We start from the raw sequence: 27,689 nt of genomic DNA on the forward strand, positions 1-27,689 counted from the left end.
TGGTCATGAGGCCCGGCCCTCTTGAGAGGCCGCGCCCCGCCCCCCCGCTCACGAAGCTACGTCATTTCCGGCGTGTACGTCCGGCGTCCGTCCGTCGCGGGATGGCTGCTCTGAGGAGTTGGCTGTCCCGAGGCGTGTCGTCCTTTTTCAGGTACCGTTGCGGTGGTGTTGGAGAGCTGGAGGGGCGTGGGGAGGCGACCAAATGAGCGCCCGGCCGGGGTCGCCGCGCCCGCCTTGCTGGTTCGCGCTTCTCCTCCGCCGAGCGGGCCGCGGCGCCCCGCCCCTCTCAGCGGTCTGAGGGTGCGCCCCGCCTCTGCCCCGGCCAGAGACGCCTCCCACGCCCTCGGCCAGGCCCGGGTCGGTTCCTCACTGACGGCTCTTCCGCTATTCCACCTGCTGAGAGCCAGTCTCCCGACCTCCGGCTGTCTTCCTGGGGCGGCTCGGCCTGCCCACGAGTTCCCGCTGCCCTTCGAAGCCCGGGCAGGCGGCGGGTTGATGAAGTCCTCCCGGAGGGCAGAGCCCAGGAACTTGACGGCCCCCTCGCGGGACCTGCGGGCTCCAGGCTCCAGGCTCCTGGCGGGGACTCTCAGACACCTTGCCAGAGGTCCAGAGCTAAACCGCGCCTGCAGAAGCGTTTGTATGGGCTTGCAGTGTTTAAAAAGCTTGGGGTCCACCTCGTAAACGTCCACACCTGGCACCTGGTGAACTCCAGAGCCTTTGGCTCCGCCTTCCCGGACGGCGGTGGTGCCCGGGCGCTAGGGGGCGGCGTCCCTGCGGCGAGGCCCGGACTTTGCGGGGCGCCTCGCTCCCCTCCGAGCCCTGTCGTCCGGGAGGCCCGCCCTGCGCCTCCCTGCAGGTGCTCGCGTGGCCCCAGGTTGCGTTTCGACTCCCCGTGACTAAATCGAAGGGACTTCTACAAACTGGTGGTTGTGCCTTGTTAAATTCGACTTTGTGTCCAGGTACAGGCGGTGTGTTCCTGTCGCGGCTAACTTGAAGAAGCGCTGTTTCTCGGGCTCGACGAGACCATGGCACAAAACTGTGGCCGTTGGATTTGGGGTGGCCCTGTGTGCGGTTCCTATTGCCCAGGTGAGTGCTGTGGCGGCGCTCAGCGTTGCCGTCTCAGTGCAGCGCGTCCTCCTCGAGTCTCACCTGGAAAGCGGAGCATCCCGAAGCGCTCCTGGTTTCACCCAGTGCCTCTCCCCGCCGCCACGGCAGACCTTCCGCCGTGCCAGCACCTTCTCAGAGCTGAACGAACGATAATGTCCCCATTTGATGGCCTCTTTTGGTAGGAACAGCACGTGAAGTTGGTCAAATTGTGTAAGGAGGGACGAGAGAGATAAGAGTATATTACAGTCTGTCAACAGAGTGGTCTTTCACTTAACAAGGTTCACTGGGCACTGGTTGTGTGCCGCCCACCGAGCAGAAGCCAGCCCCTGCTGTCGGAAAGCGGACACTGCGGAGCGGAGGGGGGAGAGTCTCTGTGCGGCGGACAAGTAGAGTGACAGTGACGGCGCGCCAGTGCCCGGAGTTGTTCTGTTCTGGATGCGGGTAGCTGGGACCCAGCGGGGTTGGTGGGTAGGGGCCGGAAGGATCTGAGAGGGCGCCCCGTCGTGTCAGTGTCCCGGGGTGGGGGTCGCGGGAGGAACGGGCGAGGCGGAAGCGGGAGCGCGCCGCGCACTCGGCAGCGGGGGACGGGCAGCGGAGCATCAGATTGCGTTTTGGACTTTGCGGCCGTTGTAAAGTTTTAGATTTCTGAAAAAGGCCACAGGATTTTGATACGACATTATTACACGCTGATGTAGCTTTTTATTTTTTATTTATTTTCAAAGTAAACATTTTCAAAGGACAGCAGTCTGTATTCATTGACCGTGTCTGAGACTGTTGTGTATGGTTGGAAGAAGCACTTGTGTTACAGAGGGTTCTACATATTTGGCAACTCTATCTTTAATTTTTTGAGGGACCTCCGTGCTATTTTCCATAGTGGCTCCACTAGTGACAGTCCCAGCAGTGGTGCACAAAGGTTCCCTTTCCTCCTCTTCCCAGCGACGCCTCTTCGTTACTGCACTGCGGTTGGCCGGTGGGAGGTGCTCGCTCACGGTGGCTGTACGCGCAGCTGTGCTGGTGGGTGGTGGTGAGCACCTTTTGATGTGTGTTGCCTTCTGTATGTCCTCGGGAAAACTCAGGTCCTCTGACATTTTTATTTTTCAATTCTTACCAATTTCTTTTTAATTTTTTAAAGTTATTGACTTGAGAAAGAGAAACACCAATTGTTGTTCCAAATGCGTTCTTTGGATGATTCTCAAAGGCCCCCTGACGGGACCAAACACGCGACCTTGGCGAGTCGGGAAGGTGCTCTAACCGACTGCGCTACCCCGCCAGGGCGCTCTGATATTTTTTAATTGGAAAATTTTTTGGTGTTGTATGAATTTCTTACATATTTTGGACGTTAACCCCTTGTTGGATGTGCCATTTGCGAATATCTGCTCCCATTCAGTAGGTTGTCTGTCCATTTTGTTGGTGGCTTCCTTTGCCGTCCAAAACCTTTACAGTTTGATACAGTCCCATTTGTTTATCTTTGTCTTGTGTTTCCTTTGCTCCAGGAGACACATCTGAAACGATTGCTAAGGGCGATGTCGGAATTTACTGCCTGTGTTTTCTTGTAAGAGTTTAATGGTTTCAGGCCTATCACTTAAGTCTTTAATCCATTTTGAGTCTAAATATGGTAAATATGTAGAACCTTCTATAACAAATGTACTTCTTTTTGTATATTGTGTAAGACAGTGGTCCATTTTCATTTTTTTGCATGTGTCTGTCCATTTTTGCCAGCACCACTTACTGAGGAGATTGTCTTTACTCCATGTAGATCCTTGCCTCCTTTTTCATAGATTAATTGACCATATAAGTGAGGATTTATTTCTGGTCTCTCTATTCTACTCCACTGTTTTTTTTTACTTTTTGCCAATACCTTACTGTGTGATTATTTTAAGATTGTAGTATAGTTTGGTATCAGGGAGAATGGATACCTCCCACTTTGTTCTTTCTCAAGATTTATTTGGTTTTGGGGGGACTTTTATGGTTTCATATAAATTTAAGGATTAGTTTTAATTCTGAGAAGAACACCATTGATATTTTAGGAGGGGTTGCATTGAATCTGTCTGTTACTCTGGTAAGGACATTTTAACAATGTTAATCCTTCCAGTCCATGAGCAAGATATATCCTTCCACTCACTAGTATTTTGTTCAGTTTCTTACTTCAGTGATTTACAGTTTTCAGAGTACAGGTCTTTCATTTCTTTGGTTAAATTTATTCCTAGGTATCTTATACTTATGCAATTGTAAATGGATTTTTTCTTAATTTCTCCTTCTGATCATTTGTTGTTGGTGTATAGAAATGCACCAGTTTCTGTATGTTGGTTCTGTGTCCTGCAACTTGACTGAATTCATTTATTAGTGCTAATAGTTTTTTGGTGGAGGCTCTAGGGTTTTCCATATATGGTGTCAAGTCATTTACCGATACAACTTTTTAAAGGTGTGTGCGGAGCTGGGGAGACCAAGAGGAGTCCAGGCATGAGAGGACAGTGCTCTTGGTCTAGGTGGGCAGCAGTGGAGGTGGGGAAAGTGGGCCGCCTGTGGTCAGCAGGGGTTGCTGATGGGTTAGTATATAACCTAGATTCCGTTGATTTTAAAAGGCCTAAGCAACAGAAAGCCTGGAGTTGCCGTTTACTGGATAGAGAGGATAGGCTTGGGGAGGAAGAGTCAAGAGTTCAGTTTGGGAAACGACGGCCTGAGGTGTCCGGTAGACATCTAAATGGGGCTGTCAAGCGGACACTGATGGGAGAGTAGTGCCTGCTCCTTGGGAAGGAAGAGCTAAACAGGAAACCAGCAACCTCGTTTTAGCAAAACATTCCTGATACTTACAGGAGGAGGGCCTAGAAAAAGCCCTGGAATCTTCTGGAGGGCAAGCCCCTTGCAGGACAGGCGTCCTCCACTAGGGGAGTGATCTAGGAACCCATCCGCATCGGTGCACCAGCTGGCACTGTTGTGAGAGGCTGCTTTGGGCCTCAGTGAATGTTGTGTTGAAGACTCCTTCAGCCCATCTGCCTGTGTCCTGATGGGTGAGTGTGAGCACACCTGCCCACACTGCGCTGAGTGTTCAGCAGTTTTTGACCCCCACGCCCCACCCTCTGTACTCCCCCAGTCTCACCCCCAGTGACTCACCCCAGAGGAAAAAAGTCCTGAGGCAAACGATTTGCTGATGTGGAAGAGGTGAAACAAAAACGGCAGAAGCGAAGGGAAGAATGGTCTCAACAGGTGTATTGCATAAAATGGAGAGTACTTTGGAGGTGACTGAAGTTTAAACATGTTGGAATACACCATTTTTCATGAATTCTGGGTTTGGGGGGTCCCCCTTGTATGTGTATCACAAGGTTAATTCCATTTATTGCAAGTATTTTCAGCGTCCTCTGAGTGAGCCCTCACCTTTTTGTGCCTCCCTTCAACCCGCATCGCTGCACACTGATGAATCTCTTAACGCTAAAACCTCTACTTGAACAGCATGCTGTTTTCAGCCACAACTAGGACTTTCTGGGGTTTGTCCTCTCTCAGTTCATACACCATTTTTAAGCCCCACATGACAGGAGCCTGTGGTCATTCTCCTGTAGGAACAGCAGTTCCGTTCTTCAGAACCTGCATGGTTCTCCATTGCGACAGAACTCAAGTCCAAGTCACTGTCCCTGCACTCCACCCTCACCTCCTCATGCTGCCCACCCGGCTTGGCTCCTGAACCCCCCGAATGCATGTTGTATTTTCGTCATGTCTTCTAACCCAGAGGCCTGCCATTGTGATCCAGGTTGTCTTCAGGCCCAAGTCCTTGCCTGGTCCCTGGCCTGGCCGACAGTTTCCCTTTCTGACCACCTCATGTTGCATGCTGTGGTGTGTGACGTCAGCGCAGGTGGCACTCTCCCTGGTGCATCAGCAGAGCACAACAGAAGCCTCAGGGTGAGGTGCAGACGTAAGGCTTTTCGGTGAAGCTACCCAGCTGCTCGGGGCTTCCTTTCCTCACCTGTTAAAAAGAAGTGATGACCCCTGGGCTGTTGGAGGAACAGGTGAGAATGCACGTAAGCTGCAGGGCACTGTGAAGTCCTCAGTTATCGGAACGTTGAAGTCAGCTTCTCGTAAGCACAGAGAATGTCATTCCTCCCTGTGTAGCCCCTCAGTGCACGGTGCATAAAGAATACTTAATTATTTGATTGAATGAAATAGAAATATGGTAAGTTCTTGATTTGTTCATGTATCAAAGATCTTTCTTGACTACTGTAACAAGAACAAGACAATAGACGATAGAGGGATTGGTTTCTTTGTTGGTTCTAGTACAATAGATGCTCTGCTGAGGAAGTAAAAGGCAGAGTCAGATAGTTATAATGGCTTTCTTTACACACAATAGCTGAGGTCAGAGTGCAGAGCTTCCCACTAAGACTGCTGTTCGTTCTGCTCGGAGTCGCCCTCCCCCATCCGCTCATTTACTTACTTCTGCTCAGTTTAATCCCCAACTCTGAAGCCTTTTCTCAGCTGTTCTCATTCAACACAGGAGTGATCACTCCCCTGCGTGGGCCCGACTGTAGCCCGTGCAGACTGCTGCCGCTGCTCCCGTGGCGTTGGAGCGCGTGAACTTTCACGGTTCCTGTGAGCTCCAGCCTGTCTGAAATCTTGAGGGCAGAGAGTGTACTTTTCTGTCTTTATAGCCCAAGCATCTAGCCCTGTGGTAATGAATGAATCATAACTTCATGAAATATGTTGTGTATAATTACTAGCCTTTTATATATATTCTCAGGTTTCTCTTCAGATTGTATAAATCTTTTGCCTTTTTTAGATAAAGAAATACTTCGCTTTATGGAGTAGAAACTAAAGAATAAAAGCAGGTAGAAAGCATACTCTGGAATTATTTCTGTTAATTGTCTTAAGTAGCCAAACTGAAGCTTTAAAAGCAACAGCTGTTGCAGCGTGTGAGTTCCGTTTTCACTCAGCTGGTGATGACGACCTCCTCTGCTCCGGCTTTGGGAGCTGAGTAAAAATGTGTGTGTCTTTTTCAGAAAGCGGAACCTCATTCTCTCAGTAATGACGCACTGATGAGGAGAGCTGTGTCCCTGGTAACAGACAGCACCTCCACCTTCCTCTCGCAGACCACCTACGCGCTGATCGAGGCCATCACTGAGTACACTAAGGTGAGTGTCCTCCTGTCCAGTCCCGGTCTAGCCCAGCAGTTAGCACACTGGCTCACGGCCCGTGTCCAGTCTGATGCCTGCTTCTGTGAGTTAATAGTTACAACAAACTATAGGGCCACAAAGCCTAAAATACTTACTTTCACCCTGATCTAAATCTCTAGTTTTTAAAAGAAAAACCTTAACTATAGTAGCCCAGTTTATAAGACAGGGGAACCAAGCTGATCTGGCTCAGCTGGAGGTAAAAAGGGCCCAGAGTCAACTACCACCAGCAGTGCCGGGGGCTGCTCGGTGAGGAGAGCTGAAAACCCCTGACCTGAGCCAGTGGAGAGAGGACGTGGGTAATCGAAACCATTTAAACTTCTCTTCTCTTTATTTTACATGTATTTCCAGCAGCCTTTTCCTCAGCTTTCTGAGTTCCTCTCTGCATTGTGTTTTCTCTCTCTCTCTGAATTACTAACAAGCGTTTAAAACACAAAAATTGACAACCGGAGCTACGATCCTGGACTAACACCCCGACTTCATACAGCAGGGCGGTGCCTGTGAGGCCGAGGGACTGAGGGCAGTTTGCTGTAGTGGGACTTCATCTGCGGGAGGCGTCGGTCTTACCCTACCTGGTACGCCTCGCTTGTTTCACGTAGACTTCCTCTCTGTTTGTAGGCTGTTTACACCTTGGTCTCTCTGTACCGACAGTACACAAGCCTACTGGGGAAGATGAACTCGCAGGAGGAGGACGAGGTGTGGCAGGTGATCATAGGAGCCAGGGTCGAGGTGAGCCTCACTGTGCATCTGAACGAGGGGGTTGAGGGTCTGCCCAGCAACTGTTTTCCGAATCTTCCGTGTTGAAGTCCGTCTACTGGTGCTCACCCTGTCTGTTGTCTGAAGCACGTTGTTTAACTTACAGATGACTTCAAAACAGCAGGAGTACTTGAGGCTGGAGACCACGTGGATGACCGCGGTCAGTCTTTCTGAGATGGCGGCAGAAGCTGCGTACCACACTGGTAGGTTAGTCCTCGCTGTGGAGGCACCGTTGTTCTTTCAGCTATAAAATGAGGAATTGGGGTCAGATGGACTAAAGCCCCCTGTGGCTCTAACTTGGTGAGAAACGGTCCCCATTTCCAAAATATCCAACTAGCCTTTCATTTGTATAGTGGGGAGATTAATGCCCCTGTAGACCAGACCAGCAGACGTGAGCTTGTCAACATCTAGAAAATGAAAAATAATAAAATGATAAAACTACCACCAGTTGGAAAATTTGTCTTCAAATAGTTAAGCATTTTATTTTTTAAAACCCAGACAATTTATGAATGACTAATATTTGTTTCAGGCTTTGTAGGAAACATTTTATAGACACTTTTAATTTAATCCCCAAAGGTCCCTTAAACTAGGACCTATTATTATTATTCCCACTTGACAGGTGAAGAAACTGAGGGCCAGAGGGGCTAAGTAGCCCACCCAGGGGGCTGTGGAACGGGAGGCAAGCAGCACACAGGTAGATCAGATTCTCAGGCCTTTGCTCCTGGCAGGCTGGGCTTCATGCTTTGCACCCTGGTGCCTCAGTGTAGAAAATGCAGTTGCTCACTCACTAGGCTGTTTTTTGAACGTCACTATCCATCCGCCAGGCTTAAGCAGAAGAGTTTTTTTAATTAAATGTATTTTGAGGGAAACTCCACTTACCTAAATGGTCCCAAAAAGCTGGCTCACAGAAATTATAGCCCAGGAGCAGCTCTTAGTAAGAAACTGGTATGTTAAAACACCAGATCTTAAAAAGCACACAAAAGATTTCTTTTTTTAAGTTAAAAAAAAAAAGAATTCAAGGAATCAGAGATTGTGAGAACAGGACAGGAGCGAAGAGCGAACCAAATGGTGAGATGGCACGATGGCAGTGACCCTGGGTGGGCGCGGGGTCCAGGCGCAGTGAGTAGGGGAGCGGCTGAGGTGCCGCAGCGGGACTCACCGGGCAGGCTTAGCGCTGGCAGGGAGAAACGGAAGAGTGCGCATGAGCACTACCTGGAAGACACGTTTCCCAGAACTGACTGAAAGGGCTCACAGAAGTTCTAAACGTGCCCTGGCTGGTGTGGCTCAGTGGACAGGGCACCGGCCTATGAACCTGAGGGCCGCCGGTTTGATTCCCAGTCAGAGCACATGCCTGGGTGGCAGGTCACATCCCCAGTGGGGGGCACATGAGAGACAACCACACATTGATGTTTTTCCCCTTCTCTTCCTCCCTCCCTTCCCCTCTCTAAAAGCTTTAAAAAAAAAAAAAAGATTTTTAAAAATTGCAAAATATGTTCAACAAATACTGTTTGTGCTATTGTGTAAATTTATAGTAACTATTTTTCTAAGCATTCTATATGTATAGAATCACATTTAAAAAGATAAGGTGCCTTTTAAATTTCCAACGGAAGTTATATCTGAAAACTGGTTCGGGTGAGGAAAGAATTCTTTGACAATTTTATTATTGATCCCTTAATTTGTCAAGAGTGTACTACTTGCAGAGTTAAAAACTTAAATTCACAAAAAAACAAATTCATAAAACATTTATATTAGGAGCTATGTAGCTATAAAGCTTGTGGGAATTGGATTTAATAATTATAATGATAGCTACTCGTAGCTGGAGATAAATGCTAGGATTTTGACAGTAAAAAGTAAAATGCAGACCTGAATGTGGAATTAGAGTTGTCTGCTCTGCAGAGAGGAGGCTGGCAGGGAGAACAGGGAGTGGGGCTCCAAGGGGGGTCCAGATGACAGCTGCAGAGCCCGCTGGCGGCTATTCCTTGTGTCCACTCACACCTGCCCAGTGTGCATGCTCAGCATATCATCCCATCTGTTGGCAGGAGCAGACCAGGCCTCTATAACTGCCAGGAATCACATTCAGCTGGTGAAGTCGCAGGTGCAAGAGGTGCGCCAGCTCTCCCAGAAAGCAGAAACCAAGTTGGCAGAAGCACAGACAGAAGAACTCCGTCAGAAAACACAGGAGGGGGACGACAGGGCTGAGCCGGAGCAGGAGGCCTACCTGCGTGAGGATTGAGGGCTGAGCCTCTGCCCCTGTCTGCCCACTCTGCCTGGGCTCGGCACAGCTTTCTCCGCACGGAGAGGTAGCTGCAGGTTCTGCCCTGGCCCATCAGGCCTGAGGCCTTTGTGAGCTGTGAGTGCCCAACCTTTCCTACTGGTCTCAGGCTTATACTGGACCTGGTTCTTAGCCCGGGGCACAGAACCCCATTTACCATTGCACCCCACTCAGCACAGCCGTCCTCTCACCCCACCGACCTTTTTACCTCCCACCAGAGCATCTCGCCAACCTGGCCAGAGAGGAGCCATTTTTTGTCATGCCCATAAGTTCAGTAGCTGTTTTAACCTGTTTCCAGTCGGATTCACATTTTCAAATAGGGTTTAGTATTTGCTTCCCCCATAGGGATGTGAGTTTGGGGAGGGGGGAGGCCTGTCCTGCTTGTACAATTTCTTTGTAAGCATTTTCAATGCCTTCTCTGACCTGGCCCCCTGCCTGTGAGGACAGCTCAGGCCAGGGAGCCAAACGGCTGTTCTCAGGAGACAGTGCAGAGGGTTTACCTGGGGCTTCCAACAGGACTACTCCAACACACGTTCCTCCTGTCCCTCTCCCTCTATGTCTCTGCTGTGTGTGAAGGAGAATAATGGTTTTTTTGCATTTAAAAAACGTGTGTGTCTTCTGGGGTCCTCAGCAGCCTCCTACTTTGGCCCCTCCCCCCAGACTGGCCTAGCCCCAAGGGGCTCCAGCAGCCCCCCCACCCCATGGAGTTCTAGCTCCCATTCAACACATGCCGTACAAGTTAGCCAGGTTTGTTTTTAATCAAAGTTAGAAAAGTTTGGGAGGAGGTTACAAAAACTAAGCATTTCCTGTAGACGGTCATGGGCCAAGTTTCAAGTCTGTTGATTTCTCAAGATAGGAAAAGATCCATTCAGTCCACTTCCTCAGCCCGCCCCTCGGAGCTGGGACATGGGAGCAGCTGTGCACTTGAGCCCCTCATCTGTCACCAGTGCCCACATGGTCCACATCTCCAGGGGGCTGAGGCGGTGCACCAGGAGGAGCCCTCTGTACAGGCAAGGGTCCAGGGGGTCCAGGGGCCGCCGGATGCCAAACGTCTTGAAGCCAGCGTGGTGCACGGGGCTCACCCCCAGCTTCCTCAGGCACATACCCACAAAGACGTCGTCGATGGGGAAGAGTTCAGCCTCTTCCACAGCTGCTTGGAGGTGCTGCACGGTGGCTCTGGACATGACATACCCCCCACCCCCAGCATAGGGCGGGTAGTGGCGGGCCCTGTACATGGAGGGTGGGATGAAGTATTTGACCTTGGTGTTCCTGTTAGGTAGAGCCTGGCGTATGACATCTCCTACCAGGAGGTCCTGGGCTGGATCCCAGCCATCCAGGAACTCCAGGACGTTGGGGACATGGACAAAAACATCGTCATCTCCCTTCAGCACGAAGTGTGCCTGGGGACAGGCAGTTGCCACCCAGCGTTGCAAGTGCAGCTCCTTGAGGGTCAGGTTGAAGAAGTCCTCCGCAAAGTCCCACTGTAGGATATCATCGAACTCCTGACTCTCATAGGCCAGCAGCTGGGCTGGGGGTGCGGGTCCCGCCACCCCTAGGAGGAACACCAGTTTCAGCTGCCGGTCCCTAGCCCAGTCCCTTGCCCGTCCCCACGTGCTGCGGATGGCCGCACGCCGCTCCACATGGCCAGGCTGTGACTTGATTGCCAGGAGCAGAAAGATGTCCTTGGCACAGCCCGAAGGCTCCAGCAAGATGGGGAAGTTGCGGCAGTGGCGATAGGTCAGGAAGAGGCGGTGGCGGCTAGGCAGGGACAGGGAAGCGTTAGCCACTGTGTGGTTGGGTGGACACAGGCTGCGGCGGGGCCCTGGGGGGGCCCAGAAGGGCTGGCGGGCTGTGGGGGCCCCCACCGGCTTGGCCTCCTTCTTCAGGAAGAGCAGGCAGCTGAGCAGCAGCACAGCGAGGCTGTACAGGCCCAGGCAGCCCAGCCTGCGGAACATGGCAGGGCCTGCAAGGGAAGAGCGCATGAGTGGGCCGCCGGGTCCCCTCCTCCCTGCTCCCGCAACCCGGTGTCTGAGTCCCAGCTGGCCTTGGGGACTTAATTATTCATTTCAGCACGTCCTTCAGCTCTTTCCAGAGCCGTCCTCCCCGAGGGCAGAGGAAGCACACACTTGCTCTGCCCCCTCAGAGGGCTCTTAGGTCAACTTGTTCCCAAAATGACTTGCAGCCACTTTAAAACTGAGGCGCTGTGAGCGTTTTCGGCATTTTCCCACAAAACTCCAGTACCTTACATGCTTTAGAGAAGCTGGCACGGAGCTAGTGTAGCTTCGGGTAAAATTAATTCTAACTACCAAACATGATATCCCGGGCTTCTGTGTCTAAAGTCAAACCATTTCAAAAAGTCTGGGGTCTGGTCTGCAAGTGGCAGGCCCTGTGTGGGGTGTCCCAGGTGACAGCCCCAACAGAGTAGGAGACGGCAGCCACCACAGGGCACACCCTGGGTTTCCTGGGAGCCAAACGGGGCATTAGTGACCAGCCACAGGCACAGGAAGAGCAGTCCGCTAGTGGGAAGGCTGGAGGCGCCCCAGGACGGCCCCCACCACTTAGAACCTCCAGGTTGTCTCGGCAGGACTCCCAGGGAGGAGGATGCCCCAGGTCCAGGGCAGCAAAGCTCAGCCCTGCTGGCCCCCTCTTCACCCCTCTGGCCACACCGCCCTGGTCCGACAGGCCATCACGTCTATCCAGTCTACCAGCACTGACCTCAGCCTGTTGTCCCCGCTGCCACCACACCAGCATCTTCTGTAGCTGCTCAGGGTGTTGGTGCCGGGGTCACAGCCCTCAAGAGGAGGGACAGACCCTAAAAACCAGTGCGAACGTCAACTAGTGCTGAGGACATTCCAGCAGTGTCACAGAGTCCAGGGACGGGATGCTGTCCAGCTCAGTGATTCAGAGAGCCCACCCCGATAAAGGACATCTGAGCAAGAACTGAATGGAGTCAGGGGCCAAACCCCGTGACGATCTGGGGGGCAGTGAGCCAGCCAGGGGGACGGGTAGGTGCGGAGCTCCTGAGGCAGGAGGAGGCTGCTGTGCGGGAGGCCGGGGAAGCGCCCGGGCCCCGGAGGGACGAGCAGAGGCTGGGCAGGAACGTGATTGTTTAGAGAGCCGCCAGCGCTGCTGCCCGACAGATGACGGACCGCGGCAGAGCCGGGATGGGAGCTGGAGCCCAGGTGAAAACGGTGCCTTAGGACGCAGGTGCGGCCAGGGCGGCGGCTGCGTGGCGGCGGGGCCGGGTGGGTTTCAGGTGTGCGAAGTGGGTTTCAGGCGTGGACGGCACGCGGGTGGGTGGCGGTGCCAGGCCCCGAGAAGCGCGCAAAGCAAGCGGCAGGGGTTTGTGCGTGTCTCAGCGGCCCGAGCGGCCTGCCCACCCCGCTCCCACTGCGCCCCAACCTCGCGGCGGCCCCCCCTGCCCGCACGCGGTGACGGGCAGCCTCTGCGCCCCACCCGCGCCTCCTGGAGTTCCACACCAGTACCCGCTAAGCGGCCTCCCCGCAGCCAAACCCTGCGCCGCCCCGGAGGGTTCCGGCGCCCCCAGGACAGCTGGGGCGCCCCTCTGTGCACAAGACGTCCCTCCCAGCAGCGGGGCTCCAGGCGTCGCAGCCAGGCACGAACCGCGCCTCGCGGACCTACCTGAGCCTCGCCGCCGGTCAGGCGCAGGCAAGGAGTTGGGCTAGCAGCGCCAGCAGCGGAGCGCAGACTCCGAGCTCCAGCAGCTCGCACCTGGATCGGCTGGCGTGGTGGGCGGGGCCCGGCTGCGGCCCCCACTTGTGGGCGGGGTTTGCGGGGCGGGCCCCTCCCACCTGGGTCTCCAGGGCTCCCAGCCGCGCCCCGGCGGGCAGAATGGCTGGGCCTGCCCGGGAGAGGCCGCCCCGCTCCCGCAGCGCCCGCTCCCCGACGTGCGGCTGCCAGACAGACGCGGGGCTGCGGTCGACACAACAGCCTTTAATGAGGCAACGACATGCAGGCCCGCAGCGCCTCCTGGGCCGAGCGGCACTGTGTCAGCTGGATCTGCACTTCCACTGTCAGCGGCTCCGGCTGGTAGTCGCCCTCGACGAACCCTGAGCGAAGGGCGAGCGCGCGAGTGGGCGGACGGGAGCAGGCTCACTGCCCGGCCCCAAACGGGAGCCCGGCCTCCGTGCGTCCCGACGGGCCCGACCGGCTCAGACTCCGTAATATCGGATAAAACGAAATCACATTTGAACGAGGGACCGCCGTTGCACTTGAAAAGACACTGACAGACTGTGGTTATTCAGATGTGAATATTTGGCAGATAGTTTCTTTAAAAAAAAAAACGAATGAAGTAAGACTGGGACTTCGGGGAAAGCAACTAAAAGCACTTTAACAAATTCCTAACACTCGAGCTTTCAAACAGAAATCCGAACTTTGGAACATTGTATCTGCCACCGCGAACTTAGTTTTCCAGCACACTCCCAGCGCCTTCTCGTGATACGGGTGGTGATATTAAAGAGTGTGACTTTTGGATAGCATACGATGCAACGTCTCCACACTGGGAACATGTGCCTAACTCAGTATTTTACAAAGAACCAATGTCCGACGCTACGAACTGAGCGTGGATAAGTTGGACGCTCAAAATGCTGTGCAGCCCAGGGGCTTTTAACGTGGCTGGTCATGAAAGTGTCCATTTGTATAGATTCAGCTTGCACATCGTACTAACTTTCAAAAAACGAGTGGTCATATTTGTTGTAATATCAACAAAGGGCATCCACAGTCATTTGAAAGCCTACTAACATACCCCGCTTTTCCAGTTACACATGGGGCTGGATTTCCTTCTAACACTTCAGCGCAGCACAAGGGAGGGGCCCCGAGAGCAACTCATGTGACAGCAGCTATCCTCAGTGAAGCCAGCCATTAAGGAGGTTTATGTGAATGTAAACAAAATGTAAACAAAAATAACTCTAAGGCCATCTTAACCCCAGAGCTGTCTCCCCATTTGCATGTCAGTGTTTGTGTGGGTCTTCAGATCCAAGCAGTATAAATCCCTTGTGCTTTCTTGAAGTTGCTTTGCCTATCCTGGCTCCTTTGTATTTCCGTGAGCATTTTAAAATCAGATTGCCGATTTCTGTTTTTGAACAATCCCCCTAAGATTATGACTGAAATGGCATCAAATCTATAGATTAATTTGAGAGAAACCGACACCTTAACAATATTCAATCTCCTTATCCATCTACATAGTATAATGACCTTATGCTTTTGTTAGGTGAATTTTTTCATTGAAAAAATCCTCATAAAATTCAACGTTTTAACCATTTTTAAATGTACAGTATTCAGTGGTTTTTAGCATATTCACAGCGTTGTGCCACCCCATTCCGGAACGCTTTCGTCACTCCAGATGGAAAGCCCGCACCCATCGGCGGCAGTCTCTTCGCAGGCCCCTCCTCCCAGGCCCCAGCAACCACTAACTAATCTGCTTTCTGTCTCCATGGTTTTGCCTGTTCTGCACATTTCATATAAATGTGATCATGTACGCCCGTTGTTGTCTGGCCTCTCTCACTCCGCATCGTGTTCTCAAGGCTCATCTACGGTGTAGTAGCAGGGTCAGTGCTTCGTCCCTTTCCGTGGCTGAGTCATAGTGCCTGGGGACCGGGCCGCACCACACTCTGCCCATCGTCCATCAGTGCGCCTGGGCTGCTTCCACTCTCTGCCTGCTGTGACGCCTGCTGCTGTGGCCTGGCCTTGCATTTTGCGGCGGCCCTCCAGCTGACATCCCTCTCTGCCACCTCCTCCTCCCAGCCGGGCCGTTCCAACACTCAACTCCAAAACTTAGCTATTTCAGACACTTGGGTGGCTGACCACCGCCCACAGAACAAGTCCAGGCTCCTCTTAGGGTAGATATGGGCTAATGAACCAAAGCAGGGGCCAGGCCATGGCTGAGCCAGGGGACCGAGGGTCAGAGACCCCCATCCAACCTCGTCCTGGCCCCTAGCCCTGAATGCTTTCCCAGCCATGGGTGACCTGCAGCAAACCACTCTGGTCTTGGGGCCACAGGGAAGACGACGACTTGCCCCTCAGGCAGGGATGGCCCCTGCACTGGATGGAAGATAGGGTTCTCTATCCTTCCATCCCTGTGGTCCCGCACAGGCTGATTCCTCTGCAGGTCCTGCTGTGAACTGAATGTGTGTGCCCCCCACATTCACATGTGCAGTGCTGCCCCCCAGAGGGGATGGTGTTCGTAGGTGGAGGCTTTGGGACGTGACTGGGTCGCAAGGGCAGAGCCATCACGACCGGACTAGCGCCTTTAGCAAATGAACCCCAGAGAGCTCCTCCCACCCCTGCCTCCAGGTGAGGGCCCGTGAGAAGGCCCTCAGGTGTGGGCTGTGAGCCAGGAAGAGAGCCCTCACCTGACAACACCTGAGCCTTGCTCTTGGACTTCCCGGTCTCCAGAGCTGCGGGAAATAAATGCCTGTTGTTCACGAGCCGCCCAGTCTGTGCTGCTCCGCTGGGCGGGGACAGGCCCTCCGCAAACGCCCCCAGCCCTCTGTCCCTGTCATCGAGCTTACGTTTCTTAGCTTTCTTATTCCTGGAATCCTGAGAGAGAGAACCGCCAAATGAGAAACTCACAGGGTGGGGGTGCAGGGAGGGGTGGATGCAGATGCAGGGTGGGGTCTCCTAGGGGGAGCGGGCCCACCCTCACCTGCCCCAAGACTATGGGAGATGCCCCCCTTCTCCCTGGCCATCCTGGGCACTCTGGGGTCCTGCAGTGCTGGGGCTTCCCGAATGGGGGCGCTCAGAGCCCCTCCACCCCACCCCTCCCATGACCTGGCCCCACGGTACCCTGAGGAATGTCAGCCTGTCGGACTCCAAGGTGCGGATCACCCCGAAGTTGCACAGGGTGGACACGAGGGACTCCCCCGCCAGCAAGGGCTCCAGGACCACCAAGCAGCTGCCCAGCACCCGCAGGATGGGCGGGTCCTGGTGGAGCTCCTTAGGAAGGTCTCTCTTCTTCTTGGACCCCTTCTGTTCCTGTGAGGAGAGGCCAGGAGGGTGACAGGGCCCCCAGGGATGCATCCAGTGCCACTGCCCAGGCCAGCGGTACCTTCGTCGTCTCCTTCCCTTTGGCGGCCTTGTCCTTCCCATCTTGCCCCTTCTGGCCCTTCTCTTCTTTCCCTTTTTTGTTCTTCTCCCCTTTCTCCTTCTTGGCAGGCAAGGGACTGTCCATGGGAGGTGACACCTCAGGCCACGATAGAATCTAGGGGACAGCAAGGTGGCCTTGTGTGAACATGGCAAAGCTGGGCTGGCAGGGGTCTTTCCAGAAAGGTGCAAACCAGGGAGCAGGGCCGCAGATGCCACGACAGAAACCGGATGCGGGAAGGGGCAGCGTGTCGGTGTCCAGGGACCCCAGCACCCACCTTCTCCTCCACGATGGTCACCGTGGTCCCTGCCAGCAGGAAGGCCTTGAGTGGCACCAGGCCCCTGAGTGTGTGCTGCATCTCGTAGTTGCAGGAGATGACATCTGCCCAGGGCTTGCGGGAGGTGCTGAAGAGGACTGTCCTGGGAGGGGACAGAAGGGGACAGGAACCCAGGGCGTCGTCACCCAGGCCGGTGGCAGGCTGTGGGGCACTGTGGGATGATGTGGGCCTGGGGCTGACTGCTGCCAGGTGGGGCGGGGACCAGAAAGGGGCACAGACGCCATGAAGAAAGCGGGACGGTGAATGTTGAGAGGGTGACGGGGCACAGGACAGGGATGGAAACCAACCAGAAATGAATCACAAGTGTTTAAGAACTTCAGCAAAATAGGAGCAGAATTGTTTCGAATTCCCCGAGTTGTCCCGAGTGATGCTCTGGTGGTAAATTATCGTTACAAGTGCATCTAGGGCAACGGCTGCACGATCCCTTTCAGACGGCCATTGCCACCGCAGCCCCGTCCAAGGCGCAAACCCAACGTGGGCGCCCCCTCCCGGGAACATGCTCCCCCTCTGTTGACCTTTCCACCCCCCCTGCCCTCCACATTCAAGCTTCTGCCGCCCGTCTCCTCCTCCTGCCGTCGCAGGGGCCCACACACCCGCCTGGACCTCCCTGGGGTGGCAGTTGCTGCGCAGAGTGAGGGGCAGCTCCCTCAGGGTCGTGTCCCTCCCGCAGTGGGTGAGGGCCCGCAGGTCAAGGGCTGTCTTACTCGTCACCTGCAGCCCAGAGAGCCAGAATCGTGCCCGTTAAGGGCAGAATGACATTTTTCTAATTTACATAATGTTTGAAGTGGTGGAATTATTTGTGGCTCTTATTTTTTTGTTCACCTTTTCCAAAAGTTACAACCACCACTGTGTCAGCCCGTGGCAGCGACTGGCTGGCCCCACACCACTGTCTTCTCTCTGTCCCCACAGGGGACAGTGGCTCTTGGGGATGGACGGCTTGAGCTCCCCCACATTCTCAATGAGCCTGCATCATTTCCTTGGAGATGAGGCTTTAAATAATTTTTTAAAAATAAATTTTTTGCACACTTTGAGAGAAGCTAGCTTCTGCAGCTCCTTGAGGGTGCTGGCGGCAGGGTCTGCGGGAGGCGATGGGCTGGGGCTTGGCAACGGGGTCAGTTCCTGCACTCCGGTCAGAAAACTCAACCACAAATGCCGATGGCAGGGCGTTTGTCAAAAAAAAACCCGAAAAAAACCAAAATAAAAAACCCAAATAAAGCTCCATGTTTTAAAATTAGTACAAAATAGCTCATAGAGCTTCAATACTGAATTCGACCTGACCCTAAGTTCTTGTAAAAGTCATCACCAAAAAGGTTCTTGATCAGGAAGACCCAGTGGGACTTGGGGGAGCCCGCGGAGTGGCTCAGGGAGGCGGGAGGAACCTGGCACTCGCTGGGAAGACCCAAACCACGGGTTAGACACCAGGATCAGTTCCCGACGAACTAAAACGGTAAACGGAAATGGTTTCCACCCCTGAGGCAGGAAAGTGCACCCCTGTGCACTTCTTCTCTTCCCCTTGATGAAGCATGGCCAGCCTCAGGGGAGGGAGATCCAATGGAAATTGGGCTGGAAGTTAGGGCTCCAGGGAAGAGAGCCAGGTACTAAACCTGAGCTTGCCTTCGGGGCGAACAGCCTCAAGGGGCCTCCATGGTCCACACCCCGGCTCCAGGGAGCACTCAGCTGTCAGGATGGGACATGGAAGGGCGGTGTGGTCTGGCCTGGCTGGGACCCAGGAGACCCTGGTGACCCTGCCCCGCTGCTGGCCAGGCCCCATCCTTACCCTGGGGACGGGCAGAGCCGGGGATCGACTCTCGGCCGCAGCTTGGCCAGCTCCTGTGCAGAGTCCATGGACCTGGACAGGGCCACCGACCCGGCCGAGACCACGGACCCCTCCAGCTCTGCTGACGGGGACGGGGATGCGGATGTGGGCACAGACTCTGTGGAGCCTGCAGCCTGTTGTGGAGTGCTCCTGCCTGGCTGCTCCTGGCTGGGTGAGGGCTTGACAACCTGCCAGAGAAGACAGGAGGAGCAGAGAACCAGCCAGGGCTCCCGCCCGTGCAGGGTGGGTATGCATGAGCAGATGCACCATCTGGGTGGGTCTCAGGTGGGGGCGCACGCGTGAACTCAGGAGGGCAAATGAGCCGGTCTGGTTTCTTATGGAAGGAGTGAAAACGGTACCAGCTGTGCAGGGGCCCAGCCTCCCCACCTTTCCATTCTGGGCCAGCGACTGCCTGGGGTGTCCTCCTGTGTGGGGGTGGGGGAGAGGGGAGGTGGAAGGGTTGCCCGGTGGGCCGGAGCCGTCAGTCTGGGGGTGACATTCTGGGCTCCTCCCTTGTTAGGCCTTTTGCTCTTATTTTGAGGGGACAGAAGGGTGAGTGGCTGGGAGTCATTTCAGTTATGAGAAAGGCAACTCCGGCCCCAAGTTCAGGTTCAGTGCGTTCCTGGGCCCGAGAAGCCTCGAGCCTGCGTGGGAGACTGTGGACCCAGTGCAGAGCCCAGCACCAAGTTCTCAGGGCCAGCCCTGGGTGCGCACCTCCGCCAGCACCTCCGTGTATTCGCTCTTCTCGCCTTCCTCATCCTCCACAAAGTCGTAGGTCACGTAGTAGTTGTACGTGATGACAGGGCCCTGTGGCCCGGGCTCCGGGTCCAAGACCGAGCTGTCCAGGACCCCTTTGACGTTTCCAATCGTCACCACAAGCTGTGCCTCATGTGCCAAGAGGTCTGCAGGGGAACAGGCAGGAGTGAGGGGTGCTGTGGGGTTGGAGGTCAGAAGAGCCGGCCAGAAGGTGGGGGCCACAGGCCGCCGTGTGGGCAGAGCCCTGCAGTTTGCAGACCTGGCTGGGTCGCAGTGACGGGGGACCACCCCTCTGGCTGGCACCTCTCTTAGGCCTTGTGTCCCCATCTGCATAATGGGAATGATAGCAGCTGCCTGGCAGGGGGGTTGCAGAGCAAGACCACGTGCCTGAGAAGGCGCCGGTGCAGCTTGCAGCCACAAGGGGGTGATCTCAAGCCACCATGGACCTGAAGGTGCTGCCCTAGAGATTGCTACCCATTGTGCCTGGGAAGGGAGGGGACTGAGGAGGTCCCAGCCTCCCTAGCCCTTCTGTCCCCAAAGCCCAATCACAGGAATCAAATCTGGGAGGGATGGAGAAAGAAGGTGAGCCCCACACAACCGGGGTCTGGGCCTGCCTGGGAGTGTGGCAGGTGGGCAGTGGTAGGCCCACAAGCTAGCGTGTCAGCCCCTCACCCCCGCTGTGGCGGAGCCCCCGGAACTGGTACTTCTCGGTGGGAGACACAGTGACATCGTCCAGCACACAGAGCCGGGCCAGGCTGTCGATGGTGAAGCCACGGTAGTAGGGGACCAGGGCCAGTGGGTTCCCCTGCAGCACCAGAAGCCGCAGGTGCGGCAGGGTGCTGAGGCTGGAGACCATGCCCTGCAGGTCTACCAGGTCGTTGAAGCTCAGGTCCAGGGACACGAGGCTGGGCCTGGAAGGTGAGCAGAGGGGTCTGACTGGCCTGCCTGCCCAGCCTCCCCCACCCCGCATCCCACGCCCAGGGCAAAATGGAGGCCTGGTGCTGAGGGTGGGAGGGGCGCTGACCTTTGTGACTGGCCCGCCTCGGGTGGCCCTTGACTGAGTTAGCCCCCTCACACAGTGAAGGACCTCCTGGCTCTCCTGCCTGCGTTCTGTGGCACTGCCAACCTCGCGGGTCAGAGGTGGCCTCATCACATCCTGTCTCTGCCTGACTTGTACTGACACAGACCTTCTCTTCCAGGTTAGATGGCTCAGTAGCTCCCAGGGAACCTGATTCGGTGTTGTGTACCTGGAAGATTCTGAACAAAGACTGACGGACAAGGAAAGCAGAGCAAAGCCCCTTTGGGGAGGAGCACTGGGTGGGGACAGAGTGTCAGGTGATCTGGGGACAGGGGAGGAGATGCAGGAGCTGTGAGGGGTCTGGAAGCTGGAGGACACTTTCCAAAGCTGGCTGGCAACTGACCACTGGAAGCTGTTTGGTCTGTCTCTAGGGCCACGGGTGCAGGATGGAGGAGGGGCAGAGGACCAGCAGGGGGCAGGGCAGTCCCCCAGGGCCAAGTGGACTGGAAAGCAAACTGAACTTGGCTGAGAAGGGAGGTGAGAGGGATGGGGAGACCTTTCCTTAGCACCCTCTCTGGGGTCCCCCGACCCGTGACCCTCCTGCACGCTGGCTCAGGAACGTCCCCTCTGGTTCTCCCTGGCCAGCCCGTCTGTGGGGAATACACAGCCTTGACCCACTGTCAGCCTGTCCACAGAACCAGGGGAAGAGTCCGCGAAACCGAGTAATAAGATGTCTACCTTCCTTTTAATTTCAAAACAGTGAAAGACGGAGGTTTTATATGTTTTTATGAAATCCACACTCAGCATTACGCAGGTTACCTAGGTTTACGGTAACCATTATTTTCCGAATAAAACACTGGAGCACTGGGTACTGTCCATGGTACCAGCCGCAGGCCAAGTGCATCTCTTCCATGAGCTACAACCCGACCGCTGGGGTCCGTGGGAGAATCATGTGCTCGTGATCCAGTGCAGTGAGGGGGAATGGCCAGGAGTAGGAGAGGGGGGTCGGAGAAGTGATGGTCACAGAGAGGGACCCGCTGAGAGTGTGTCCCCCGGTTACGTGGGAAAGCCAGGCAGCGAAGCTGACCGATGCCCTCTGCCCCTCCCGGGTCATGAGGGGGGGCAACCGCACGGCCTGCTCCCACGGCCTTTAACGGGCAGCCTCTGACCTCCTCGCCCTTGGTCCGAGGTTCTCGGTTTCCCACGCTGTGCCCACCGAGGAGACAGAGTCCCACCGAGGGCTGTCTCGAGGGCAGTGGTACCCTACTCAGGGTGGCTTTGTGCCCCGCAGCGGTCATGGGAGACACCTCAGTTGTCACAGCTGGTGTGGGGCAGCCGCTACCGGCTTCCAGTAGGGAGAGGCCAGGGATGCCGGTGGCCTTCCTGCGGGGCACCAGGCTGCCCCCCCGTGGAAAACTGCCCGCCTACAGTGTGCACGACGGCAGGGCCCGGGTCGCTGCCCCGTGCTGACTTTCCTGGCCTTCCGCGGGGCGGCTTTTATTGGGTCGGAGACATGAGTCTCAGGTCTGGAGTCAGCAGCTACTGGGAGTTATTACAGCAGAGAGCAAAGCCGGGCCCGCCAGGCCCCCAGGGTCAAACGCCCAAGTCCCTTCCCCTTGCCTCGTTTGGGGGTCCTGCATTACCAGTGCTCGGCGGTGAGGTACAGACTCTGCTGAGGGCCCAGGAGCTTGTTGTGACCCAGCCCCAGGTGCTGCAGGCCTGGCGGCGGGCGGGCACACAGACACTCCATGCTGCTGATGGCGTTGTCGTAGAGCTCCAGCACCTGGGGGGCGGGGAGGGCGCCTGTGAGCCCCTCCTTCCGCCCGGGACTCAGCAGAGGAAGTGCCCGTCCCAGGCGCCGGACCTGCCCGACCTGCATGGACGCCCTCGTAAAAGTCCGGGATGAACGTGTTCGTGCAGCAGGTATTGGAAAGTTACCTTTTCTTTGGGGAAGGAAACTTTAAAATTGGGGATGGGAGGTGACGCTGGAGCGCATGGGAGGGGACATGCACCACACTGGCAACTCCGAGACCCGCGGGGATGTCTCTGTGGGGCCCACCCACCATCCTTTCGGCACTCTCTAAGTGCTGACTCTGACTAATATGTAGCTTACAGATAAGCAGCATGCTTATATAAGAATTCTAGGAACTAACTTCAAAAGAAGCAGACTCCGACCTTCAGGCGTCCCAGCTCTGGGAGACATGGTGACCTTCAACCAGTCAAACCAGGATGACATAAAACCAGAGATGTAGGACCAGAGTGACGCAAAGCCGGGAGGCTGGAGATCCTTATCGGAATGGACGGGGCTGGTCCGCACGTACGGAGCTTTCCGACCCTCCCCGGGGTGGATTTGTTCCGCCTCCCCTCGCCCTCTGCCTGAGATGTGCAGACAGCCTCGGTGACCAGTGTCCGATCTTCTCAGGCTGCCGGCTCTTGAATAACCCTACTTTCCTTCCACCGGCCTCTCTCTCTCTCTCTCTCTCTTTTAATGTATTGATTTTAGAGAAAGAGAGGAAGGGGGAGAGAGAGAAACATCGATTTGTTGTTCCACCTATTTATGCATTCATTGGTTGGTTGCTTGTTTATTTATTTTATTTTTTTGTTAAAGATTTTATTTATTTATTTTTAGAGAGAGAGGAAGGGAGGGAGAAAGAGGGAGAGAAACATCAATGTGTGGTTGCCTCTTGCACGCCCCCTACTGAGAACCTGGCCCATAACCCAGGCATGTGCCCTGACTGGGAATCAAACCAGCAACCCTTTGGTTCACAGGCCTAAGCTTAATCCACTGAGCCACACCAGTCACAGCATTATTTATTTATTTTAGAGAGAAAGAAAGGGAGCGAGGAAAAGAGGGAGAGAAACATTGATGTAAGAGAGAAACATCAATCGGTTGCCTCCCATCCACGCCGAGTGGGGGGGACCAAACCCACAACCCAGGCATGTGCCTAGACAAGGAATCGCACTGGCGACCTTTTGCCTTGTGCAATGATGCCCAACCAAGCAAGCAACACTGGTTAGGACTTGTTGGTTGCTTTTCCATGTGCTCTGACCAGGGATTGAACCTGCAACCCTGGTGTATCAGGACAGCACTCTAACCAACTGAGCCACCTGGCCAGGGCCCCCCGTCTCTCGATCACTGGCTTCCAAAGGGCAGGCGGCTGGACCTGGGCTTGGTGTCATCTGGAAAAGCCAGAGGAACCTGGACGGAAGACGGCAGTGGTTCTGGCCCCCGCCTCCAAGGCCTCGTCCCGTGTTTTCTTGAACATGGCCCTGAGCTCTAGTTTTCAGTCCCTCTGCTGTGAAATCTACTAATCTCAGCACTCAGTGTAACACTGAGACCATTTTTGAAGGGATTAAGAAGTACAGATTGGCTCTGGCTGGTGTGGCTCAATGGATTAAGCCCGGGCCTGTGAACCAAAGGGTCACTGGTTTGATTCCTAATCAGGGCACGTGCCTGGGTTGCGTCCAGGTCCCCAGTAGGGGGCACACGAGAGGCAACCACACATTGATGTTTCTCTCCCTCTTTCTCCCTCTCTTCCCCTCTCTCTAAAAACAAATAAATAAAATCTTTATAAAAAAAAGTACAAATTGGTAGTTACAAAATAGTCAAGGGGCTGTAAAGCCCAGCATAGGAAATATAGTCAGTAATGTTGTAATAACTGTGTTTGGGGCCAGGTGGGTCCTGGAAATATCGGGGGCATCACTTTGTAAAGGACACGATTGCCTGAGCACCGTGCTGTGCACCTGAAACTAATACAAATTAATCTTGAAGTTAAATTATAATTGAAAAATAAAATTTAAGTTAAAACAAGATAAAACTGAGACCATTTTGATATGCTGCGCCTAAGACTTGCGATAAAGCCTAGCCTGCCTTTATTTTTAAACAACTTTTTATGGTGGTGAGAGATACTGACCCTGACCCTGACTCTGCGTGTCAGGCTCAGCGGCATTCGCTTCATTCACGTGGCTGCACCGGCGTCGTCACTGTCTGCGTCTGAATTTGCTCATCGCCCCGGACGGACGCTCTGCGCCCAGGGAGCCACAGTTCCCCACGGCCCCTGCCCTCCCCCCCCCCCCCCCCGTGGCCACTGGTAACCTCCCACTTAGTTTCTGCTCTCATGGACTTGTCCCTTCTGCATAGTTCATGGAGCTGGCACCATCTGACACGTGGCCTTCTGTGTCTGGCCTTTGTCACTCAGCATCATGCTCTCGGGCTCCTGCACGGTGTAGCCCGGGTCGCTCCTTTTTATGACTGAGTCGCAGCCCCCCGCAGGGGGAGGCCGCACTGTGTTCCCACCCATCTGTGGGTGGACACTGGGGCTGTCCCCACCTTTTGGCAATCGTGAATGACGCAGCCACGAACACTGGCACACACAAATCGGAGCCCCTGCCTTCCTTTTGGGCTCTATCTACCTGGGAAGGGAATCGCTGAGTCTACGGAAACTCTACTTCTGAGGAACCTGACCCCCCTCTGGAGGGCCTGGGGCCGGGCCTCACCCACAGCCGCCATGCGAAGCCACGTATCTGGGTGGGGGCGGGCAGGCCGCGGGGCAGCGCGGGCTCACAGACCTGAGCTCAGCCTGGCCTCCTTTACCTTGAGAGTCGGGGGCAGATTGGCGGCGGCGACCTCCTTGATCTGATTGGCGCTCAGCACCAACTCCTCCAGCCTCGGGAACTTCAGCAGGCCACTGTCCACCAGGCTCACCTGGAAAGGAAGGAGAGGATGGGAAGAACTCGGCTGCGGTTGCGGGAGGCAGCGCACAGCAGTCCCCCAGTTGCCCTGCGGGTGGCGACAGCTTGTTAGTCTGCTCCCAGCACCCCGCCCCCACCCCATCCTCCCTGTGAGTCTTTCCTGCCTCCTCCTGCCAGGACCCAAGTCTCAGGCATGGCGCTGACCTCTCACCTCTCCAGCCCTCACCCGTCCCAACTGGGGAAGTCAGACCATTTCTAGCTCGGTGACCTGTGGCCCTTGTTGGGCTGGGAGCCCCCGAGGGCAGAAGCCCCATTCTCCGTGGCTGTCTCCCCCAGAGCCACAGTGAACCCCGGGATCTTAAGGAGTCACCATGGTTCACACACAGCAGGATCAGACCAGAAGCTTCAGAGCCTGTCCATGAGGCCTCAGCTGCCTTTGGTGTTAAAGACATTGGGGCCCTTCCCGCTGGCCCTCTCTTTTCTAGGGTGGCAACCGTGCTAGCCTGCCTAGGACTGAGGGGTTCCAGGGACATGAAAGTTTCAGTGTTAACACCGGGCAAGTCCCAGGCAAACTGGTTGCTCCCCCTTCCCATTCCCCAAGCACTGGGTCCTCCAGTTTCTCTGGGAAAGAAGACGAAAACTTGGGAAGTCCGAGGCTGCGTTCCCATCTGTTATTGATATAAGCAAAGAAGGCTTTTTAGGAAGAGTAATTACTATAGTACTGTGCCACGTCCCCCCAGACCCTGGCCCCCACAGCTGAAACGAAGTAAAACCAACATGAACGCTCTGAGAGGTCTCTACTTGGACCCAGGAGGGTGGACGACGGCAGAGCGCTCCGAAACCAGCTCTCTAAGATACACCGTGGACTCCCGCCTGGGGTGCAGGATGAAGCCAGATACCAAAGAACAGGTGAGCGGCTTGCTCTGCCAGGTAGACCAGTGGGTAAGATTAATCAGCAGTGGGGCGGAGCCATCCCGGGGCTTCCCCACTCAGCACCCAGGTCTTCCCTAAGGGCTGTCTATCACCTCCGGAAGCTCCCACACTCACCTGCTTGTCCACCACCCGGAGGGACCTGAAATAGGAGTACAAGAAGGTGTCTTTGAGCATCAGGGGATTCTGGACGGCCAGCTGTCTCAGGAACCGGTCCTCCGCACTGGAGTCTTCCGGCAGGGCCCAGGGCGACTGGGGGCTGGAGACCAGGCCCAGCAGGTCCTCCACCGTCTCCTCCCCGGGGCTCGAGGCCTCCTCCTCTCTGGGGATCAGCTCCCTCCTCGTGTGCCACGTTCGAGGTAGAAAGCGTGACTTATTCTGCAGAGGTGGAGATGGAGAATTTCTCTGTGACTGAGTCCTCTCAAGGAGCCAAAAGTCTCAGGATTGAACAGCTTGTAAAATAGGACAATCAGGGATGAAGAGTTCAGACATTTAGACAAGTAATCAGTGCTTTTGGCTGAGTACCAGCCGTGGATATCACGACAGACAAGAGAAACTTAAAAAATAACCCATTCCCATGGCCCATTCCTGCCTTCAGGAGTTTGCTCTTGAGCTGGGACCCTGGAAGATGCCAGTGGAAGTGATTCCACGTTTAAGGAAAGATTTCTGTCCTAGAAGCCAGGAGGCGCAAAAGGCGGCCTGTGGGATTTCATCAGTGAAGGAGAGGCGGCAAGGCTGAAAGGTGAATTCAGAGCCTTTCCATGCCAGTAAGTGGAAGATGGACGAGTTTGTCCCAGAGTTTACTTTCTCCCTCTCCTTCCTCCAGGAGCGACATCTTCAAACCCTGAAGCCCAGCCGCATCCCAGGCACAGGGTCAGTCACTGCGAGCACCGACCGCTTGCTGAGGGAGAGGAGTGTGTGGGGCCTGGCTTTCCCACCGCGGCCCTTCCGGACTCAGGACGTTCCCGCACACTTGGGGACCCCATCTCGCGATCCTGCTCCTCCTCCCTGCCATGGGCGCTTAGCTGGAGGCACGGCCCCTCTGGCCACATCGCAGCGGTGTCCGAACTGCTGGCTTCGCTCTCCTGGTGTCTCTACGGAAGCCAGAGGCCCTCCCCAGCTGGGCAGACGTGTCCAACTCCCGCAGGCCCAGGGGGACCGTAGCTCTGGCCCCGCGCCCAGACCCCAGGGCAGGTTGCTCCCTAAACCTGCTATCTTTAGGAAGAGTAATTACTATAGTACTGGGCAGGAGCCCAGATCCCAGCCCCCTCTTGGGCGTCCCCAGACCCACCCCCTCTGCCCTGCCTGGCGCGGCTCTCAGTCCCTAAGCCCTGGCCGGCCAGTCCCCAGCGACCCCCAGGTCCCTCCCGCCGTCCCCCGCACCCAGCTGCCTGCTCCACACGGAAACTCGTGCAGACACAACTGCCGCAGGTGCTCCTGGACCGCGGCGCTCACTGTCCCGACGGGCGCCTCCGTGGTCCTGCCCGGAGCCTCCTTGCTCCCGCCAGGCGCCTCGCTCCCGCCAGGAACCTCGCTCCCGCCAGGAACCTCCATTGCCCTGAGCGTTAGCAGCAGAAGGTTGCTAGGCAACCGCTGGGACGCGCGCTTGCTCCAAAAGGCGGAGTGCTGGGCGGGGGGGGGGGGGTCCCACGACTTCCGGTAGAGCTATCTCTTCCCGCCGGAAACCCGAGACCCCGACTAGGCCCCAGGCGACCTGGGTTTTCTCTTCCGGCCTGGTCTGTGCTCGAAG

At 55.5% G+C, this 27,689-nt stretch overlaps 3 protein-coding genes across 10 annotated transcripts; 1 reads left to right on the plus strand and 2 right to left on the minus strand.

The window, feature by feature from the left end:
- Positions 1 to 9,697, plus strand: DIABLO (diablo IAP-binding mitochondrial protein). Its single transcript, XM_024567011.4, has 6 exons — positions 1 to 151; positions 960 to 1,086; positions 6,090 to 6,221; positions 6,879 to 6,989; positions 7,123 to 7,219; positions 9,056 to 9,697. The coding sequence occupies exons 1-6, from the start codon at positions 6 to 8 to the stop codon at positions 9,247 to 9,249; spliced, it is 807 nt and encodes a 268-aa protein (XP_024422779.3). The 5' UTR covers positions 1 to 5; the 3' UTR covers positions 9,250 to 9,697.
- Positions 8,995 to 27,510, minus strand: LRRC43 (leucine rich repeat containing 43). 7 transcript variants are annotated; one of them, XM_045200814.2, is made up of 13 exons: positions 27,323 to 27,510; positions 26,057 to 26,317; positions 24,912 to 25,022; positions 21,961 to 22,100; positions 19,972 to 20,210; positions 19,258 to 19,445; positions 18,505 to 18,731; positions 16,668 to 16,809; positions 16,355 to 16,507; positions 16,093 to 16,281; positions 15,819 to 15,846; positions 15,660 to 15,704; positions 13,226 to 13,358 (listed from the first exon to the last, which is right to left on the minus strand). In XM_045200814.2, the coding sequence occupies exons 1-13, from the start codon at positions 27,491 to 27,493 to the stop codon at positions 13,243 to 13,245; spliced, it is 2,010 nt and encodes a 669-aa protein (XP_045056749.2). In that variant the 5' UTR covers positions 27,494 to 27,510; the 3' UTR covers positions 13,226 to 13,242. The 7 variants fall into 7 exon arrangements, with proteins under 7 accessions (XP_053784237.1, XP_045056749.2, XP_045056747.2 ...); XM_053928263.1 differs by lacking the exon at positions 13,226 to 13,358 and adding an exon at positions 13,380 to 13,577; XM_053928262.1 differs by lacking the exon at positions 13,226 to 13,358 and adding an exon at positions 8,995 to 9,045 and having other exon boundaries at positions 15,660 to 15,846.
- On the minus strand, positions 9,580 to 13,039 carry B3GNT4 (UDP-GlcNAc:betaGal beta-1,3-N-acetylglucosaminyltransferase 4). 2 transcript variants are annotated; one of them, XM_024567179.4, is made up of 2 exons: positions 12,931 to 13,039; positions 9,580 to 11,251 (listed from the first exon to the last, which is right to left on the minus strand). In XM_024567179.4, the coding sequence occupies exon 2, from the start codon at positions 11,241 to 11,243 to the stop codon at positions 10,170 to 10,172; it is 1,074 nt and encodes a 357-aa protein (XP_024422947.2). In that variant the 5' UTR covers positions 11,244 to 11,251; positions 12,931 to 13,039; the 3' UTR covers positions 9,580 to 10,169. The 2 variants fall into 2 exon arrangements, with proteins under 2 accessions (XP_024422947.2, XP_053784239.1); XM_053928264.2 differs by lacking the exon at positions 12,931 to 13,039 and adding an exon at positions 12,004 to 12,091.
- Positions 27,511 to 27,689: the final 179 nt, after the last annotated feature.

This window comes from Desmodus rotundus, chromosome 7, assembly GCF_022682495.2.
Source record: "Desmodus rotundus isolate HL8 chromosome 7, HLdesRot8A.1, whole genome shotgun sequence".
Lineage (NCBI taxonomy): Eukaryota > Metazoa > Chordata > Mammalia > Chiroptera > Phyllostomidae > Desmodus > Desmodus rotundus.

Coding starts and splice junctions, on each gene's coding strand:
- DIABLO (XM_024567011.4), top strand. CDS start 6: ATGAGGCCCGGCCCTCTTGAGAGGCCGCGCCCCGCCCCCCCGCTCACG. Junction 1,087..6,089: donor GTGCGGTTCCTATTGCCCAG/GTGAGTGCTGTG, acceptor TGTCTTTTTCAG/AAAGCGGAACCTCATTCTCT. Junction 6,222..6,878: donor CCATCACTGAGTACACTAAG/GTGAGTGTCCTC, acceptor CTCTGTTTGTAG/GCTGTTTACACCTTGGTCTC.
- B3GNT4 (XM_024567179.4), bottom strand. CDS start 11,243: ATGTTCCGCAGGCTGGGCTGCCTGGGCCTGTACAGCCTCGCTGTGCTG.
- LRRC43 (XM_053928260.1), bottom strand. CDS start 27,493: ATGGAGGTTCCTGGCGGGAGCGAGGTTCCTGGCGGGAGCGAGGCGCCT. Junction 16,282..16,354: donor AAGGGAAGGAGACGACGAAG/GTACCGCTGGCC, acceptor CTCTCCTCACAG/GAACAGAAGGGGTCCAAGAA. Junction 15,847..16,092: donor ACAGGCTGACATTCCTCAGG/GTACCGTGGGGC, acceptor TCTCTCTCTCAG/GATTCCAGGAATAAGAAAGC.